The 19,508-nt window shown below is 38.9% G+C and overlaps 1 protein-coding gene across 8 annotated transcripts in view; it reads right to left on the bottom strand.

Annotated features, from left to right (window-relative positions):
- ADGRG6 (adhesion G protein-coupled receptor G6) overlaps positions 1-19,001 on the bottom strand; it is a 142,176-nt gene extending 123,175 nt beyond the window's left edge. For 3 of the 8 annotated variants that reach the window (XM_079779864.1, XM_079779865.1, XM_079779866.1), the window contains exons 1-2: positions 18,266-19,000; positions 10,642-10,742 (exon numbers count right to left, since the gene is read on the bottom strand). In XM_079779864.1, the coding sequence (XP_079635990.1) occupies positions 10,642-10,742; positions 18,266-18,267 (103 nt within the window). In that variant the 5' untranslated portion in view covers positions 18,268-19,000. Of the gene's footprint in view, positions 1-10,641; positions 10,743-17,811; positions 18,010-18,265 lie in introns of those variants that run through there. The other 5 variants (XM_079779860.1, XM_079779861.1, XM_079779867.1 and 2 more) reach the window with 4 other exon arrangements.
- Between the last annotated feature and the right edge of the window lie 507 nt (positions 19,002-19,508).

Here is a 19,508-nt window from a genome sequence, read left to right as displayed (position 1 = left end):
ATATAAAGTACAGTAAAGCCAGGCACACACAATGAACAGACAATAAAGATAAATCTTTCAGTTTCACTTCAACCAACCATTTTGAATTAAATATCCTAACAACTGTCATATAGAAGTTTTTAAGATATGATAGGAATATTGAAAAGTCTTCCATAGGATAGAAATGGGAAACAGATCCCACCAAGGCAAACCAGGATGCAAATCTGATTTAAATGAGGAATAAAAAGCAAAGAAGTGATAGAAGCTGCTAAGAAGTCAGAGACAGCCAAAAAGTCATTTTGAAGAATATGAAAACCTTGCTGCAAAAAGGGATAGTCTAAAAGTGGACTTAAAAAAAGTAAACAGACTAAATTCTAAATCATTAGTCATCTTATTTTGTGACCCAATTTTATCCTAAAACTGTCTATGAAGAACATGTTTTCTTGTCCCCTTAATAACAAATATTATTGCAGCAAATATGTTCCATCTATTAAATTTTTAAAATAAAAACCTTTGGAGAAGCACAGACCACTCAAGAGATCTTTAGAAAACCATAACATAATTGTTTATACACACAAGATGATACACCTAATGCATCCCCAAAATAGAATAATCTATTTTTTAAGCATGGTGAAGTAATAAATTCAAATGTAGACTACTCTTTCAAGACATTCAGAAATGAAGGGAAAGACAAATGAAATTTTTCCTAGAAGAGGAAAAGCAATTAATGGAGGGGGGTGGAAATTTTTGGTTTTGAAAAGAAATGTCTGTTTGTTCTGAACATGTTTGTAGACTTAGCTGGAGAAGGTATAAACCAAGATAAAAAGTTTAAGATACTGGTGATAATGGGGATAAATGTGGGGAAGATCTCCCAAGAGAAAAGGGGGGGGGGTGGAATAGCTGAAAAAAATTCACAAGGTAATCACGTTTTTATATTTTCAACAAAATACTTATTTTTTTAACTGTACATATTAATAGTGATGATATTAGTTTGGCACTTAGAAAAACTGTTTCCATGAGAAGCTCAGCCCCTGGAATGGAGTAAAAATAAATATACTATTCTGGTTATTTACTCACTTAGAGTGACCACTTTCTTCTTTTGGCACAAATAGTTATTGTAAAATTTTATGAAGTGTCCTCTCAAATAGCTGGTCTTTCACAAAGATAGAAGGATTGACTCACTGGTTTTGAAAACATTAAAAACCAGTTTAGACATTACCTCCTCCATGAAAACTTTTCTGAGAGCTCTTATTACCCCTTGATAAACTTTGCAATTCTATCTGACCATGTATCACCTTGCTTCCTATTTGTCTCATGTTGGTCTCCTGGACACTAAGATCCATGACTTCGCTCTGCATAGGCAGGACTTTGAAAAGAGGCTGATATACATGTAAAAAAACCTGATACACACACAATAATGCTCAAATATTATTACGATATTAATAACGTAGCCTTAGCTTTTAAATGTGTCTAAGAGTAGCAATAATAACTGTATGTTCTCTATGTAAGTCCTTTAGGTAATATAATGCTCTCACAAATGTTTAAGTTGCTTTAATAATATTGGGGGGGGAGGCTTTGATTAAGAATACCTAACCCTCAGATCTGCTGGACTTATCCTCTTAAAGAATCCCAAAGTCACAGAAGGAAAGCTGGGAAAGCAAGTTAATTCAGACACTGATCATTTACTGAAAACCTCTTCTGTGTCAGCACAATCCTAGGTAGCATCGTATTTGTAAATAGACACCACTTTGAATATAAGAAATGGTTGCATACTATAATGTTATATGTCAAGTATATCTGAATTTTTAAAAAGAAATGGATGCACATTTAGAGATAACTTTATTCTGAAACTAGAGGCCTGGTGCACAGATTCGTGCACCGATGGGGTCCCTCAGCCTGGCCTGCACCCTCTTGCAACCTGGGAACCCTCGGGGGATGTTGGAGAGCTGGTTTCAGCCCAATCCCCCCACAGGCCAGGCCAAGGGACCCCACTGGTGCACGAATCAATGCCATATTTCTGTGCATATATTTAAGGAAAATAATAAGTAAAGGAAGGAACTGTGCATGGGTTTTAAAATCAGTGATTATTATTGTGTTTAAAATCAGTGATTAATATTCTCATTCAGAGTATGCTCTTTTTTTTTTTCACTTTTACTTTAACAATATTCTTGAAATCTTTGAGCAGGTAAAGAACCTTCTAAAAAGATCCTTCTGTTTGGGGACTTGCAAAAATTGTGAGCATTAGCTCATTCTTGTAGCTTTGCCCAGATCAATAATAGTGATTAGTGCAATTTTTTTTAAATAAAGAGAAAAAAATCTGAATTTTAAGTGCGTTGGCACAATCCATTCCCTGGGCTCTAGTGCAAACACTTTATCTGAACTAGGAACACCAAGCTTGGAGCAGAATATATTAGTAGGAGGCCTCTTTTCTGACTCATAACAGTTGATTTATTAAAGAAAATTTTGTAATTTTTTAAAAAGTATATCATTTCTACACCACAAGTTTAGGATGAAGCTGGTTTAGAAATGGCTGTACCCCATTATTATTTTTTTAAGATTTTTAATTGGTATTTAGAGAGAGAAAAAGGGAGAAGGGGAGAGAGTGAGAACTATCTCTGTGAGAGCAGAACATTCGATCAGCTGCCTCCTGCACGCTGCCGGGGATGGAGCCTACAACCCATGGGTGCACGGGATGATGCCCAACCAACTGAGCCACACCAGCCAGCTCTGTACCCCAAGATATTTTGACATACAATGTATCATAATTCAAACTATTTTTATGAAAAAGAAGCTTATCTAAAAGTATTAATTGGCTATAAATATTTAATGACTTTTTTTTTTACCATAAAAATATGGTGGCAACGTAATCCATAAAAATATGGTGGCAATGTAGTCCCTGTTGGACTACTTTATTCCTTTTCTAAAAATGTTTTGTTTTCAGAAAATGGTTAAAAAGGTTAATCTGAACTGATGATAGCCACCATCCATATGGTGACAAACGACCTTTTATTCTTTTCAGGTGTGTCATCGTCTTAGTTCAGTAGAGGAAAAAGGATGGTTTTCATATTGTGGCTTCATGCTCATTGTGGGATTAATATATTTTCTCACCTAACCTCCATACTTTCCTCCCCTGCTGCCCCACCCTGTAAAATATACTTATTCATTAAAACTGAAATAAATTAGCTTTTCCTTCTTTGGGGGGTTCTTTTCCACATTCTTTACTTACTGAATACTATGCTTTTGCAATCTTAGTAAGAATGGTGCCAAAGAGCACATGTTCTACTTGCTGAAAAGAAAAGGAAAATTCCTTAAAGAATTATTTGGAATTGGCAGAAAATTTTGTACCTTCCACAGTCTAGAATCCTCAGGTTTATCTTTTCTAAGAAATTTACCTGCCTAATCTCTAATTCAGCATAAAAGTTACCTGCTAAAAGTGAAAGGACATGCACAAAGAAGAAACTTTTAAGGTAAAATATACACACTATAGCATTCTGTGTATATACAAAACAGACTCTATAATGCACACACTCACTCTCTGGTTTAACTGTAGGCTGAGGAAGCCTTCAAGAATTTTAGTACAAATTCCTCTTCATTATTAAGATTCCTTTTCTATGTCCTGATTCCAGTGATGAGGAGGAATTTGAAGGACAGCTGGTTTTATTTTGGGGCAACCAATTACTAAGAGAGTCATCTGGAACGTGAAGCACTGACTCAATCGCCCTCTCTCTGCTCTCTGAGGTACTCAGAATAAGTCTGTTACTTCCAAATGACCACTGTTCAAATATCTATAGCTTATTCCTACTGACTTGGCTACTCCAACGTAAATATGCCATTTCTCTCATTTTTTTATTAGGCAGTATTTACTCTGAAAAATCAATATTTTTACGCGAAAGCAACAAGGTGTGGCTGACACAAAGGACATGCGTCCACAGCTGCGGTCCACCCACCCCCAGTGGCTTCACGTAACACAGTGTAGACTGAGAAGCCCTGGAACATTCCTCAGATTGCTCGAGGCCTGTATCACCATGCAGATCCACCTGCCCAGATCAGCTGTTATGAACTCTACCACTTGACAATCACGCTGGAGATACGTGTGACCTGACCGGTGGAGAGCAGGCCTCTTGGCTGACACCCTCTCTTCCCAACCCCTCCTGGGTATCAGCTTCACCTGTAACCCCCACCATACTGCTTAGTCATTTGAAATTGTCACTGTGGTGTTGTCATCCCTAGCCCACTTTTATGTAATTGAGTTGATGACCCTAGTGTAAGATTTCATTTTTACCTACATCAAATTCAGGTCATCTCAAAGGTATATGAATAAAATTATCAGCGAAGATCCCCCAAAGAACCTTTTGTATACAGCTTTCTAGGATTTCTTTATTCAATCACATTGGCTCATCTAATCTGATGTGCAGAATGGGACAACAGCCTTCAGCTGAAAGATTCAGACAAGATGATTTGGAGCACTTGGACCCTGACTGAAAAAAAATTATTATTGTTACAATTTTCTGTTAGTCAATCATTATTCTGGCTCTTTTCTCACTTGATAAGAATAGTTTGTATAATTATATCTTATTTTAACCTTTCAGATACATTTGTTTAGTAATTTTGAGCACACAGTAAGTCTAAAATGGCTAAAACACTTGCAGATTTATGAAAGGACTAGAGGCCTGGTGCACTAAATTTGTGCACGGGGGGTGGGGGTGGAGAGTGTCCCTCAGCCCAGCCTGCACCCTCTCCAATCTGGGACCCCTCAAGTGATGTCTGACTGCCCTTTTAGACCCGATCCCGGTGGGATTGGGCCTAAACGGGCAGTCGGACATCCCTCTCACAATCCAGGACTGCTGGCTCCCAACTGCTCACCTGCCTGCCTTCCTGATTGCCCCTAACCGCTTCTTCCTGCCAGCCTGATCACCCCCTAACCACTCCCATGCCAGCCTGATTGATGTCTAACTGCTCCCCTGTCAGCTTGTTTGCCCCTAACTCCCCTCCACTGCAGGCCTGGTCACCCCTAACTGCCCTCCCCTGCAGGGTTGATCGTCTCCAACTGCCCTCCCTTGAAGGCCTGGTCCCTCTCAACTGCCCTCCCTTGCAGGCCTGGTCCCTCCCAACTGCCCTCCCCTGCTGGCCATCTTGTGGTGGCCATCTTGTGTCCACATGGGTGCAGGATCTTTGACCACATGGGGGCAGCCATCTTGTGTGTTGGAGTGATGATCAATCTGCATATTATTCTTTTATTAGATAGGATAATTTTTCTATGTATGCATTTGAAAGCCTTTCAGTCAAATATAAACATATGTACAAAATTATGTCTGACACTTAAGTACCAATTGTAATGTAATCGATACTACAGAATAACTGCTCATTCTACAAGAGAAAAATGAAGACACAAACAAAAAGAAACACAAGGTTCCTCTTGCCCAATCACTCACCTTCCAGAACTGTGCTGTGCTCTGGGCTAGAAAGCTCAAAGTTCAAGCCACATTGTACTTCCAGAAACATTTCCCCTTTTAGTTATGTATCACAGATATCAGAACAACACTGGGCTTTGAAATAATCTGCTGATATCATCACTTTTCAGGAGAGGAGGGAGGGTCCTCCCCGCAGTGCTCATGACTAAGGTTATCTGTGTGGAAACAGGCCCCTGGTTGCCTAGGAATTCGCTGGCTCTTGGCTGGTTGTTTCCCACTCTACTTGAAGTCATAACCTCTGTCTGCTTGAGATACCATCATTCATCTTCAGAGTCATGAAGTGTCATGCTACATAAAAAGAAGTTATTATTTGAAACACCTTTCAGACATTCTTATCAAATGAAGAAAGCCAGAGTAACATTTCGGTGACTAACAGAAAAGTATAATATTCATACACTTTCACAGTCTCTCTGGCCATTCTTTTTAAGGTAGCTTCTTTTTTTCAACCAAAGAACTGGATAAAATTTTTTGGGTTTTCCAAAGTATTAAAGTAATACATGCTCATTGTAACAAGGCAAATAATTCAGTTGTGTAAAGTTCCACTGCCTTCCTCTTTCTCACTCCAACCTTGAGATAACCCATCTTATGCCCCTGAGATTTTATTTTAACCCATGAGATAACCCACTTTAAAGCCTATTGTGTATCATTCCATGTTTAATTAATATGTTTACACAGTCTTATTCATACATATATTTGCATAACATATCCCAGTTTTGTAATACAACCTATTATAAATCTGGGATAATCTCATGTTGTTCTGCAATTTGTTTTTTAACATTATCATCAACATTTTTGCAGCCAATATACACAATTTGACCGCACTGTTTTGAATGGCTGCACAGTATGTCACGCTATTAATGTAAAAAAAAATTATATAACCATTTCCTTGTTGACGAACAATTAGAGTATTTACCAACAGCTTGCTATTACAATGTTACAGTTAAATTACTGGCACATATTTGTCTACAAATGTATTATGTTTTTTAGATGTCTACATGTGGGAGTAATGTCAAAGAGAGTACACATTCTTACTTTTTTAAAAAATTCTGCCAATTACTTTCCCAAAAGACAGAACCAACAGTGTTAGTGTGTGCCCTTTTCCCAGCAACTTTGATACTATATGTTACCAACCTTTCTAAACATTGTCAAGCTAGGGGGTAAAAAACAATCAGGTTTTGTAATTTGCACTTTCACAAGATCAGCTGAAATATTCATCTGTTATTTTATGGTAGCTCGTATTAAAAGTTATATTCATCACCTGTCAAGAGACACCACATTCTTTTCCTACATTTCTTTTTAAAACCCCAAAGGACACAACCCTTATATACTATTTGCTTTGTAAATGCCCTGTGAAAATAAAAATCTTAACTTACCTACCAGGAGAGTTAACGCCGCAATTCTGTTGTATGGATTCAACTATGGATATTATCCGAATTATGCAACAAGATTCTAATTTTTAATCATCTGAACTAAATGTCAATCTTAACCATCAAAAAGGTTTTGCCAACCCTCCAACCTGGCTGTCAAAGTCAAATTAACAACACATTAACAACCAAGAAGGCAAATAAAATCTGCAGACTGTCACTAAAGCTTAGTATGATAGTGATAATGGAGCTCCTTTGAATTGAGGGACAGGAAGGCTTATCTGAGGTGATAGTAATATAGACCTAGGTATCAAAAAAGAACCAAGTGTGTGCAGATAAGGAAGAAGAGGGTCTAGAAGGCATGGTCAAGGAATAGAAAGGCCAATGGGTCTAGAAAATAGTGAGGGCAGGATCGTAGATTGGACTGTAATGATTGAGAGTGGAGCAGATAAGAGATAGGAATCAGGAATCTTGTTTGCACATGTGAAGTTTGAAGACTATTATATATTCAAGTGCACATGAGGTTAAGCAACCCAATAGGTGACTCCAAGGTCCAGGAAGAAGCCAGGGTTAAAGATATGGGTTTAGCAGACATTGACGTCAAGATGCCATTTAAAGCTACTAGACTCAATAAACTCGCCTAAGGATCATCCAGAGAAATGAAAAAAGTCAAAGGGTGGATATATAGAGAAATACCATCACAGTAAAGCACTACATGTTCTTGAAAATATAGTGGTGTTACACTATGATTTAAAGATAGGGCTTTGAAAATTAGATCTACCTAAAGCTTTAATATGCAATATTTTAACTATACTGAATTATGAGTAAACACATTAACTGTCTGTCACAAAGTATTATTACCTGGCGCATATAAAGTGTTGGCCACTTAAAGAAGTTGTTAAAGGAGGTTTATTGTGTGAAACAGTAACTTAAAAACATATTTAAGTACTTTGATTCCTATGACATTGAGAATGAATGCCTCTTTAAATTTTGTACCCTTGGTGCTTTCTTTTCCCTCTCTCCTATTTCCAGCATAGTTGATTCCTTGGAATTAGTCTAAAATACATTTTATTTCATTTATTCAAGTGACTCAAATAATGAATGTGCATATATCAATTAAAAAGTTGACATCTAAAATAAATATACCAACATAAAGTTTAAAGAGGGCTTGGAAATGTACAAATGCCATGACCTAACAAAAATGAAACTAATTCAGCCCTCCGCTTCTCCTAGTCTACTGTTGAAACCTTCTATCGAGTTTTGATTGTAGCTATTAAGACTGGAAACCATAAAAATCTTAGAAGAATCCATAGACAGCAAAATAGGAGACATTTGTCGTAGCAATATCTTTACCGATACAGCTCCTAGGGCAATGGAAACTAAGGAGAAAATAAATAAATGGGACTACATCAAAATAAAAAGCTTCTGCACAGCAAAAGAAACCATCAACAAAACAAAAAGAAAGCCCACTGCATGGGAGAACGTATTTGCCAATGTTATCTCCCATAAGGGTTTAATCTCCAAAATTTACAGGGAACTCATACAACTTAACAAAAGGAAGATAAACAATCCAATCAAAGAATGGGCAAAGGACCTAAATAGATACTTTTCGAAATAGGACATACAGAAGGCCAAGAGACATATGAAAACATGCTCAAAGTCACTAGTCATCTGAGAGATGCAAATCAAAACGACAATGAGGTGCCATCTCACACCTGTCAGAATGGCTATCATCAACAAATCAACAAACGACAAGTGCTGATGAGGATGCAGAGAAAAAGGAACCCTTGTGCACTGCTGGTGGGAATGCAGACTGGTGCAGCCACTGTGGAGAACAGTATGTCATTTCCTCAAAAAATTAAAAATGGAACTGCCATTTGGCCCAGTAATACCACTTCTAGGAATATATTAAAAAAAAAACCACAAAAAACAGAAACACCCATCAGAAAGGATATATGCACCCCTATGTTCATAGCAGCACAATTTACAATAGCTAAGATTTGGAAACAGCCTAAGTGCCCATCAGCAGATGAGTGGATTAGAAAACTGTGGTACATCTACACAATGGTATACTAATCTGCTGTAGAAAAGAAGGAATTCTTACCATTTACAACAGCATGGATAGACCTGGATAGACCTTATTATGCTAAGCGAAATAAGCCAGTCAGAAAAAGATAAATATAACATGACCTCATTCATTTGTGGAATATAAAGAACATCATAAACTAATGAACAAAAATAGATACAGAGACAAAGAAGCATTGAACAGACTGTCAAACTTCAGCGGGAAGGCAGGGGAAGGTTGGGGGGGGGGGGGCGGGTAAGAGATCAACCAACGGACCTGAATGCATGCATATAAGCATAACCAATGGACACAGACACTGGGGAGGGGGGGAGGGGAGAGAGGTTTGAGGGCATGCGCCAGGGGGTGGGGAGGCCAGGGGGAGGGCAATGGGAGGAAAATGAGACATATGTACTACTATTATACTTTAAACAATAAAAAAAAATGAAACTAAACAGACTGCAACTAATTTTAATCTCATAATTTTATATCCTGGAATTGGTTCTTGGAGTATCACTTTTGAAAGTTAAAAAATTGCTCAACACTGTGTACATCAGAAAAGTCCAATATACATGTAATTTTCAGATTCCTTTACAAGTTCGTTTCCTCTTTCTGGCAATAAACATAATAGAAAGAACGACTTTGTAATGAAATTGAAACAAAAAAAGTAAAAAAAAAAATCACTCAAAGATAAGTTTTGTTTTGAAACCATTAAACAAGTGCCAGGTATTTTCCAAGCAAGCAGCTGAGACTCTTAAAATACCTGATGACTATAAAACAGTACTTATATATTCAATGCAAGTTAAATTTCTTGATCTATAAGTAAGCAATTTTAACAGAGAATCTATTTATGTGCTTTATTAGATGTATTATTTATAATAACATACAGATATATTATAATTATAGAATGTATAAAAATCTTGGTTAAATCCAAGCAATAAGTATATAAACGTCATTAATAATGATTTTATTCAAAAGAAAAATATAAACTGAATAAAGCAGTAAAAGGTGAATAAAATAAAATGAATTAAGTGTAGTTTGCTCAGTAACAAAACCAGATAATGAGAAGCAGTTTACTTTTAAAAACATCATTCACATTCCTCGAGTTCTGACTGGCTCATTTATATAATTAGATGTTTATGGAAAATTTAGCTTTCAACAACAGCTAAAAGAATCTTGCTTCAAATTTCAGAAAAAAAAAGGTAATTGGAAAAATTAGATATTTTAATTCCAAAAATACTGCAAATAACCTTTTAATATCATTTTAACTCAACTAAATAAACTTCCTGGTCTAAAAACTTAATTTCAAATCCCTGTCTCATCCATGGCAATAAAATCAGGACAAATAAAAATAGCCAAGTCTATACTTTCTATAAATAAGTATCTAAAAACTTGAAAAGAGAAAAACTAAGTACTGTATATTTATTCAATAGTAGAAGAACAGCTAGTACATTTTTAATGTCAGACATGTAGCTATCTCATCTCTCAACACGAGCTAGATAAATAAATAAAGCTAAAATAAATGCAATGATAATTAAAGAAATATACTCATTAGAAAATAAAACAATGATCAAAGTCATACTATCCACACAAAATTCAGAGGAATGAGAGAGAATGGGCAAAAAAAGCCTTAAGGATAGAAACGGGGGCCGGAGGGGGGGCAGGGATGACAACAAATAAAGTTGAGGTTACTTAAACAGAGAGTACTCTGAAACTGAAGACAATTATTAAATCGGGGGCTTCAAAAAGAAAAAGTCTTCCTTACCTGAGTGAGGAACACAGGCCATAGATAAAGCAAATAAGAACAAAAGGGAACTTGGCTTCCACTTCCAGTGACAGCTCCACATTCGACCTGAGCGCAACATCCTGCGATGGAAGAAAGCAACAGTCAGGACACTCAGAATTCAATGAAACATTAGGGCAATCACAGTAAAAGGACATTTCCAGCTGGAACCACCAAAGAGAAACCTTTTCAGTCTTGCTTCTAAATAACGGTGATGAACTAATCACCTCCTTTATGCTAATTAGGCAAAAGGAAAAGAAAACCCATTTATTTTACTGGCTACCTGGGGGCACCTTCTTTTTTCAGAGAATATATAATAGGTGATCTCTGCATGAACATGGGGAAATATTCATATAATTAAAAAATAACATTAAAAAATAAAGCAATTTCAGATTCGGAGTTTAGCATCACATGACCATCTAGGTGGCAAGAGGACAATTATATCAACATTCCCCTATAATCTTCCAGAAATTCAGACTTTAAGAAAATATTTTCATGGTATAACGTCTGCTCCCTCACATATGGAAACAATGAAAATTAAATTAAATTGCCCCTTAAAAAAAGCATTGAATCATTACCATCCAAAATGATTAATGTCTTTATCTAGTTATCAATGTATTACAGAAACTAGTAAATGACATTACATGGAGGGGTGGTGCTTTGAAAACTCTCAAGTAATTCTCTGTCTAATGGTCTTGTCTTTAAACTCAAAATTATACTTAATAATGATTTAGACAAGAACAACCATATTATCTTTGCTCAAAATAGTGGTTTGATATTTTTCATTGATTCAACCCCATCAAAAGAGGCAAATCAGTGAAGGAGCAGCAAGTTTAAAAGTCAATCATCAAAGGGGACCCTAAATGGACTAGTGACAAGAGAGTCACAAAGCAGGAGGATACATAAGTAGTAATAAGAAATCTCCAGATCTTAATTCCCCAAAAAGAATTTGGTTGTAAGTGGTAATTGAGAGTCATTTTACTTCTAAAAAGAGGGGCAACTAATAAGATACCTAGGGTCACAGTACAGTTGAGCCTTGAACAACCCAGGAGGGTAGGGGTGCTGCTGACTGTGTAGTCAAAAATACATGCATAACTTATGACTCCCAAAAATCTTAACCACAGTTGTCTCTTAGTAACCTCAAGGGATTCGTTCTAGGACCCTGGAATGATACCAAAATCCAAGCTCAAGTTCCTTATATAAACTGGTGTGGAACAATGCATCCAGTCGGCCTTATGCACCCTCAGATTCCCAACCTCAGATGAAAAATACTATTTTCTATCTAAGTTGGTTGAATCCTCAGATGGGAAACCAGAGATACGAAGGACCAATTGTATATATTTATTTTAAAATTGGCATATAAGTGGACCCAAGCAATTCCAACCCATATTGTTCAAAGGTCAACTGTGATACTTTCTTTACCTGAAGGTGGCTCATCTGTAGAAAATATATATAATGCTAAACAGGATGCCAGAAAAGTGGAAAGAGAAATAAATACTCAAGCAAAAACAGACATCAAATGATACTTGCACTTGTCTCAAGCACGCATTTTCAATCTGTATTTTTCAGTTAGAGACCATCTAAGTATCAAAAAGAACATACCCTAGACTCAGATGGACCTGGGTTTGCTCCTTATAAACTATGTAGCCCTTGGGAAATTTACCTGACCACCTTGTATCTCCTCTTTTTCATCAGCAAGTTAGGAATAGCAATGGAATTTAATCCATAGAGTTGTTGGATGATTAAGTCAGACCATGTCTTTTAAGGACAGTGACTGATGATCAGTAAGCAGTCAATAAGTATTAGTTATTATTATTATCATCAGCCCAGGCATATTAATATAAATGTGGTTATTCTGTCAATGGTGAAATCAAAAGAAAATACTAAAAATAAGAATGGACAATGGGATTAATACCATAAGCCAACACCAATGAACTGACTTCATAGCCACCTCTGGGATCAGAAATAAAACAAATGATCCATTGGGCCTTGAATACAAAAAATTTTAAGTAGTGTCTCATATTCATGCCATGATTTTATATTCACCAAACTAGAATTACCAGCATCATACAGCTCCTAATGGAAATTCTGAACTAAGGAAAAGTTAAGGTCTAAAGATTTTTTTTTTGTATGAAAGGTATGTTTTCAAATACATCCACCCAAAATAATTGAAATTAAGAGCAGTGCTACTGCTTATGAGAAGCAATCTAGTAGAGAAAGTCATCATCATAATAATGGATGTAATGGATGTGAACTGTGGACTATCACAGAGTTACATCTTGGAGCTTCTATTTATTGTGTGGTTTGCAAGGCAAAACTCTGAGCCTATTTTGTCTTCCAATTATCCACCAAAAAGAACTAACGTTAGCACGACTTGGCACTTAGTAAGGACTTTAAAAAGGGTAAATGATAAACTTCTGTCACATGGAAAATTCACTCATTTGGATGAATGTGTCCATTTCCCATTGATGCTGGATGAATGAGGTATTTCCCATTCATGCTGAAGATGAATGAATGTGCTTCTAAGACAAAAGCACAATTCTATATCCAAAGAAGTTTAGATCTGAGAGGACCAAAGATAAAGTATAACCTCCTCATTTCACAGAGGAGGAAACTGAAGCCCAGAGCAGACCACTCAAACGTGGCTTGTCAGCGGTACAGATATTAATAGAAGGGAGAATGCCCAAGTGAATACCCGGGAGAACACCCAGCTTCTTAATCTGTCACATGTGACAATTCCCTATCAATATGTGATGTATGGCCCCTTTTCAGTTCAAATGCTCTCTGAACAGGAGTCAGTGAATTACATGTATTAGCTTGGAAACACTCAATCTTGTTTATTTCACGTGCTTACACAACTTTCTTCAACTATAAAAGGTTGTGACATTTATGGATTCCATATCCAAACCTGAAGTTGTTTTACAAAAGCTGCCTGCAGCCCTGTCAGACAACCCAGGGCTTGATGCATTCCAGTTCTGAAGACTCCACCACGCTGCACAGAAAACCAACGCAGCACAGGGCAAGTACTTGTAACCAAACATAAACCATATGACACGCCAACTTTCATCCACTTTACTGTTTACTGAAGAACAGAAACAAATAAATTAAGAATAGAACAGAGGAAGGAAAGCACTGTGTGTCTTCTCAGGGGATCATTTAGCAAAGACACATCCCTGAGATTTAAACAATTTTCTCACAAGAATGGAAAATCCCAAACAGGGTTACTAGGGTTCTAAGTAAAAACTACAAAAAAAACATAGTACTACCATCTGTGTCACTTGGGTTGTGACCTCCAAGTTCTATTGAAGAAAGCAAGGATATTTTTCAGTAGAAGAGAGTCACAGACTTTATAATCTGAAAAGAATCTAAAAATTACACAATAAAACCTATCATTTCACAGGTGAAAGAACAATATAATGATAAACCACTTGACCAAGAAAAAAATCAGTGGTTACAGAGCCAAAAGACCTCTCCTGCCCCCATGTCACCTGACTTCCAACTCACCTGTCATTTTGAAAACCAAACTACCTCGATTGCAAACTCGCTTCTCCTTTTCTATCAGTAAAGGCTTCTAAATACAATATGCTTGAGTCCTATCTCAGGAAGCTTGAAAACTTAACTCTTTCATACGAATTGTTTTAAAGGTGGGTATAACCCTTTGTGGACATGATTTAATCCAAATTCATCACTGAAATAATCTAAAAAAACAACCATCCTTCTTCATGTATTTGCTCCTACTGGCTCCTTTAAACATCACAGTTTAAAGAGAAATTAGTGAATATATATTGAAATTAGTGGAGAAACTGATATGCTACTACGTCTATTAATATCAGCAATAATTAGAATTAACTTCATTCTCCATGTCCCAAATGAATCTCCATGGCAAACCCTTTCATAAAGGGGTATGAGGAGTAGCATAGAGCATGCCTTAACTTTTCCAGAGTGAAAACAATGGAAATTTGGTTTATTCAAGTCTGCTTCTAATTGTATTTCTTCTTCTGGTTAAAGATCATGTTCCTGAGTCTAAGCAATGAATGAAAAGAAAGGTGCTATTCTATTACTCAAGATTTTTTATTAGTTGGGATCATCATGCTTCAAAAAGGGGGGGAGGGTTTATTCTTCAAATCTGTACAAATCTTGACTCTTACTTGAGCTGTAACATGCATAACTGGCTTGTATCATAGGTGAAATTAAAAGGCACCCTTGAGAAATACATACACACACACACACACACACACACACACACACACACACACACGAGTACATGCAGTTGTGATATTATGCTAGAGCAAAATGTTACCATTGGGAGAAACTGGGTAAAGGATCTATAGGTATTATTTCTTATAGCTGCATGTGAATCTACAAATATAAAATTTTCAATTAAGAAGTAACCCTAAATCCCTGATGTATGTAACTTACTTTCAGATGTTTTGGAAAGAAAATTATGTGTGTATGTATGTGTGTGTATGTATGTGTGTGTGTGTTTGTGTGTAGAGGGTGGAGGGAAGAAGAGTGAAAGGAAAATGATAAAATAAATGATGTGAATATTTATAATAAGTGATTCTGTGTAAAAAGCATACAGGTGTTCTCTGTACTATTCTTGCAACTTTTCTGTAGGTTTTAAATTATTTCTAAATACAGTTAAATACACACCTATGCATTTACACTGAAGTGTATCAATGTTTATCTTATGACACATTCATCGCTATTGAGTAAATCATTGCCAGTTTGATAGAATAAGTGTCTCATTTGAATTTCCTTTATTTGGATTGGCATGTTGAAGTTATTTGTATAGTGTTCTGTTACAATATAAATGGTTTTCTTACTGATTTGTATTTTTTTTTTACCAATTCTATACTAAACATATTAAACCTTTGTCATGCTTGCTACAAATACAGTAAACTTGAAGAAAACGGAATACTTCCATCCTGAGTAATGCCTATAAAGTAAAGTAGGCTAATACTCAGGTAGCCACACTTAAGTTTTATTGGCATTTTCAGTTACAATTGAAATGTCCCCTAAATGCCATCTCCTCAGTATGCATCCAATGTAGATAATGTAATAGTCATCCAATTGGAAATGAACATGGAAAGATACATTTTTTGCCCAAGCATGCCACACACATTGAACAAAGTCTTTTTCTATTTAGCCTAAAATCTAAATTGTATTTAGAAACTTTTAATCAACCCATCATAAATATAAACTCTGGACGAAATGGGCAGTTAAAAAATGGTCAGGTTTAAGGAAGCATTTGTAAGTTTATTTTTAATATATAAACTGATTCTCTTTCAAATCATTATTTCCAGAAATCAGAGTGACGTGTCCAGTTAGGCAGTAAAACTACAAGCTTCTAATATTTCCCATAAGCCAAGAGACAATAGCCTCATTCACCATTCACATTGGAAAAGCACAATGTCATGTAATTTATATAAGCCATAAATGGAACAGTAGCTTCATGCAGCTTGAGACCAATTAATGCAAGTCTTGTTAAACCTACTAAATTCCTTAGGGTATGAGAAACATGCAGTTCCTACAACTCCAAAATATATTTATAAAAGTCCACAATTTCAGAATTTTAGTGTAATGACATATAAATACTCTTTCTCCACAAGTAGTAGGCAGAAAATATAATTAGTTTGTATACTTGAATCTATTAAAATTTAAAAGGGAATATAGTTTGTTTCTCATTTTAACTTTTTTCAAGAAGACAGTAGAATTATTTACATTGGAAAGGGTGGTGTTATTGCCATATGTTTTAACATACTAATATCTAAAAAGAATCAGAGCATCTTAAACCATTCCATGTGAATTATAAACAGCAAAATGGAAAAAAGAAACAGTTATCTGTCAAGAAATGGAAAAACTTTCAGCCAAAACAGCTCAATAAAGAACTCAATCAACATACTAAATTCTATATTTTACGTGATTAAATATTCATGCTTTCACTCTATAATGACATAAGATTTTTTAATCATGTGCAAATTCAAATGGACTACATAACTTCATTTCATAATCAGGACATTTGTCCATTACCTGTTGATCATTTTCACATCTTTTTATTTCAAAATATTGGTACTCATATTTTATTTTTATGTATAACAAGCTTTTCTCCCCCCATAAGATGTACATAACCTAGGAAAGCTGAAAGTAAGCTAGACAAATATCTGCTGTTAAAAAACCTACTATACTTTCAGGAAAAACTGAGGTTTAGAACAAACTCACATTTATTAAAAATGTGTCACCTTTATATGAGAACAACTCTTATATGAGACTGTTGGCTGTATCCCAAAATAAATTCAGTCTATACCTTAACGATTCCACTGGCATAAATGAAACTTTAAAGCTCACAGGTGAAGAATGACTTCACATGCAATTTTAATAAAAATAAGTAGTTCCCTTCTAACTGTACTGGCCACTACCAGGAACAGAGCTACAGACTACTAGGCTTGCGGGCATAGCTCTTGCTCCTATTTTAAAAATGTGTACTAGGGGGACTGGGAGGTGAAGGTGCAAAGAAGGGAAAGACTGGGCCTGATGGGTATGTTTTTTTGCAGGTAGTAAATGAAAGAGGACATTTAAATGGAAATAAACAAGGATCCAGTAGTTGGGGGAGGCAAGGTGACTATCAATTTCTAGAAACTCTTGTATCTTCGTCCGTGGGAGGGAGAAAAAAAAGTCTATCAGGGTGTCTGCCCAAGGTTAAATAAAACACCAGGGGTAAAATTACATATTACAAGAAAAAGTAACTTCTGAGTTGGCCACAAAAATAAGCCTGGCTCTTTTGAGAACAACCTTCCTTTTTTTTCCCCTCTCTGGAAGGCCAGGCGGTGCGCGGTGGCCCTTCTGCAGCGCTGCTCTGAGGCAGCTCACCACTTAGATGGTAATTCCATAGAAACAAAACCTATTATTATAACCTTCTCTTTGCCCTATACCCTCCCCCACACTTCTAATTCTATACAAGCCCCCCACACACACACACCAGATCCCATCACATAAATGACACATTCCTTAATGACTTTTTAAATCTACAAAGTACAACCGAGAACCTTTTTCTGCCCGCTGTTTAAAAACCATTTGAATAACCCAAAGATCCAAGAATAACTCCTCCAGTCCAGGGTGACAATGTGTAAAGTCAACATTTTCTCAGCATACCAGTACCTTCCAGGCCCCAGGTGTTGATCCAGGAGAGCGCTTTCTTGGCAGAGCGAGGCCCCTGGACGCCGGAGCCCGGCCTGTTATTCCTTGTTCAGTTTGAATCGAAAACACGCTTTCCCCATTCTTGAAGCCCTGCCCTTTTTTATTATGCTTCACGCCGCCCAAATATGAGGTTTACCTCTCCCTGAAAGAAAAAAAAAAAAAAAGGCAAACCACACACACACACACACACACACACACACACACACACACACACACACATGTCACAGCTCCGTCTGGCCACACCAGCTCCTTCCTCAGGGCCTGGGGGCAAACTGAAGACAAACCGGTTTATTTGGTCAATACAGTGGCGGTCCTGACCAGATCATTGAGCGGAGGGGGGCAGGGCGGGGTGGGGGGGGGGTGCCCAGGTAAAGGTAGGACGGGATCTGAGACGATGGGTGAGACTTACATGTTGGCATTACTGCGCTGCTGTCCCCAAGGGCCGCGCGGTCATCCTCCGGGTCTCCCCGCGGCCCTGCTGCTCCCAGCTCCCCAAAGGAGACCCCCGGCGCCGGGGCGCAGCGCGGCGCGGCGGGCGGACCCTCGCTCCCGCTCTTTCGGGAGGGACCGTGGGGTGTCCCGCAGCCTCCTCGCCGCGCTCGGGGGCGGCGCCAGGTGGGAGGCAGCGCCGCGGAGTTCAAGTGCGGCTCGCGGCGGCGTCCAGGGGGCGGGCGGAGCGGCAGGTTCTTCTTTGCAGAGAAGTTGAAGGAAAGTTCGGGCGAGGGGGTGGGGGCCGCGCGCGGGTGCTGCGTGTCCGGGGCCGGGCCGGGCCGGGTAGGCGGGAGGGAGTGCGTGGGTGGAGGGTCCGACTCGGCCGTCCTCGCCCCCCGCGGCGAGGGCAGCACGTGGTCGCCCTTTGCGGCTCGCGTCCCCCCTCCCCGCCCGCGGGCTCGGGGCCGGGCACTCCGCCCGCGCTTCCGGGCGCCCGGGCTGGGCCGCGCCGGGGTCTCAGGTGCGGCTGCCCCGGCGGCGGCGCGCGGCGGCTGGCGGCCCCGGGCTGGGCGCTGGGAGGCCGGGCCGTCCCGCAGGGCAGCTGCCCCACCCAGGATCTCCCGAAAGCGAGACGCCTCGCTCCTGGGCCCGAGAGGCGCTGCCCAGACGGGCGGTGGGGAGAGCGCTGCGGGGGCCGAGTGGGGGTGGGAGAGCGGCTCCGGGCCAGGCTCGGCTGCCTGGCGCGGGAGGGGACGGACCGGTGGTCACCCGAAAGCAGGGAGCCCTGAATCCAGGAGACCCTCCTGGCAAGAAATGAGAGGCTCGGAGCGCAGGCGGCAATGTGGGCATCTCCTCCCTGCCCCTGGGGTGCTGCGCCCAGCCCACGCAAGTCAGCCCTGGGGACCTCTCCGCCAAGCCCCAGGCCACTGCCCAGCTTCTCTTTTACTTTTTTGACCCTTCCTTTTCTGCTCTTCCCTTTCTTTTTGTCCCCTCCCCTCCCCTACTCTCCCCTTCTATCCCCTCCTCTCCCCACCTCTCCTCACCTCTCTCCTCTCTCCTCTCTCCTCTGGCCTTTCCTCTCTCTCCCCTCTCTTTCAGAAGTGGAGAGTCCATCTGCCTTCCCAGCACACTCAGCCACACTAGACCATCATCACACCTCTTGGTCTCTGCGGGGATAGGGGGATAGAAGGGTTGAGTACCCCAACACACCCCTCTCCACC

The sequence above is a fragment of the Cnephaeus nilssonii genome, assembly GCF_951640355.1.
Source record: "Cnephaeus nilssonii genome assembly, chromosome: 9".
Taxonomy (NCBI): Eukaryota; Metazoa; Chordata; class Mammalia; order Chiroptera; family Vespertilionidae; genus Cnephaeus; species Cnephaeus nilssonii.
The sequence above is the reverse complement of the archived record's forward strand: the minus strand, read 5'-3'. Positions and strand labels throughout refer to the sequence as shown.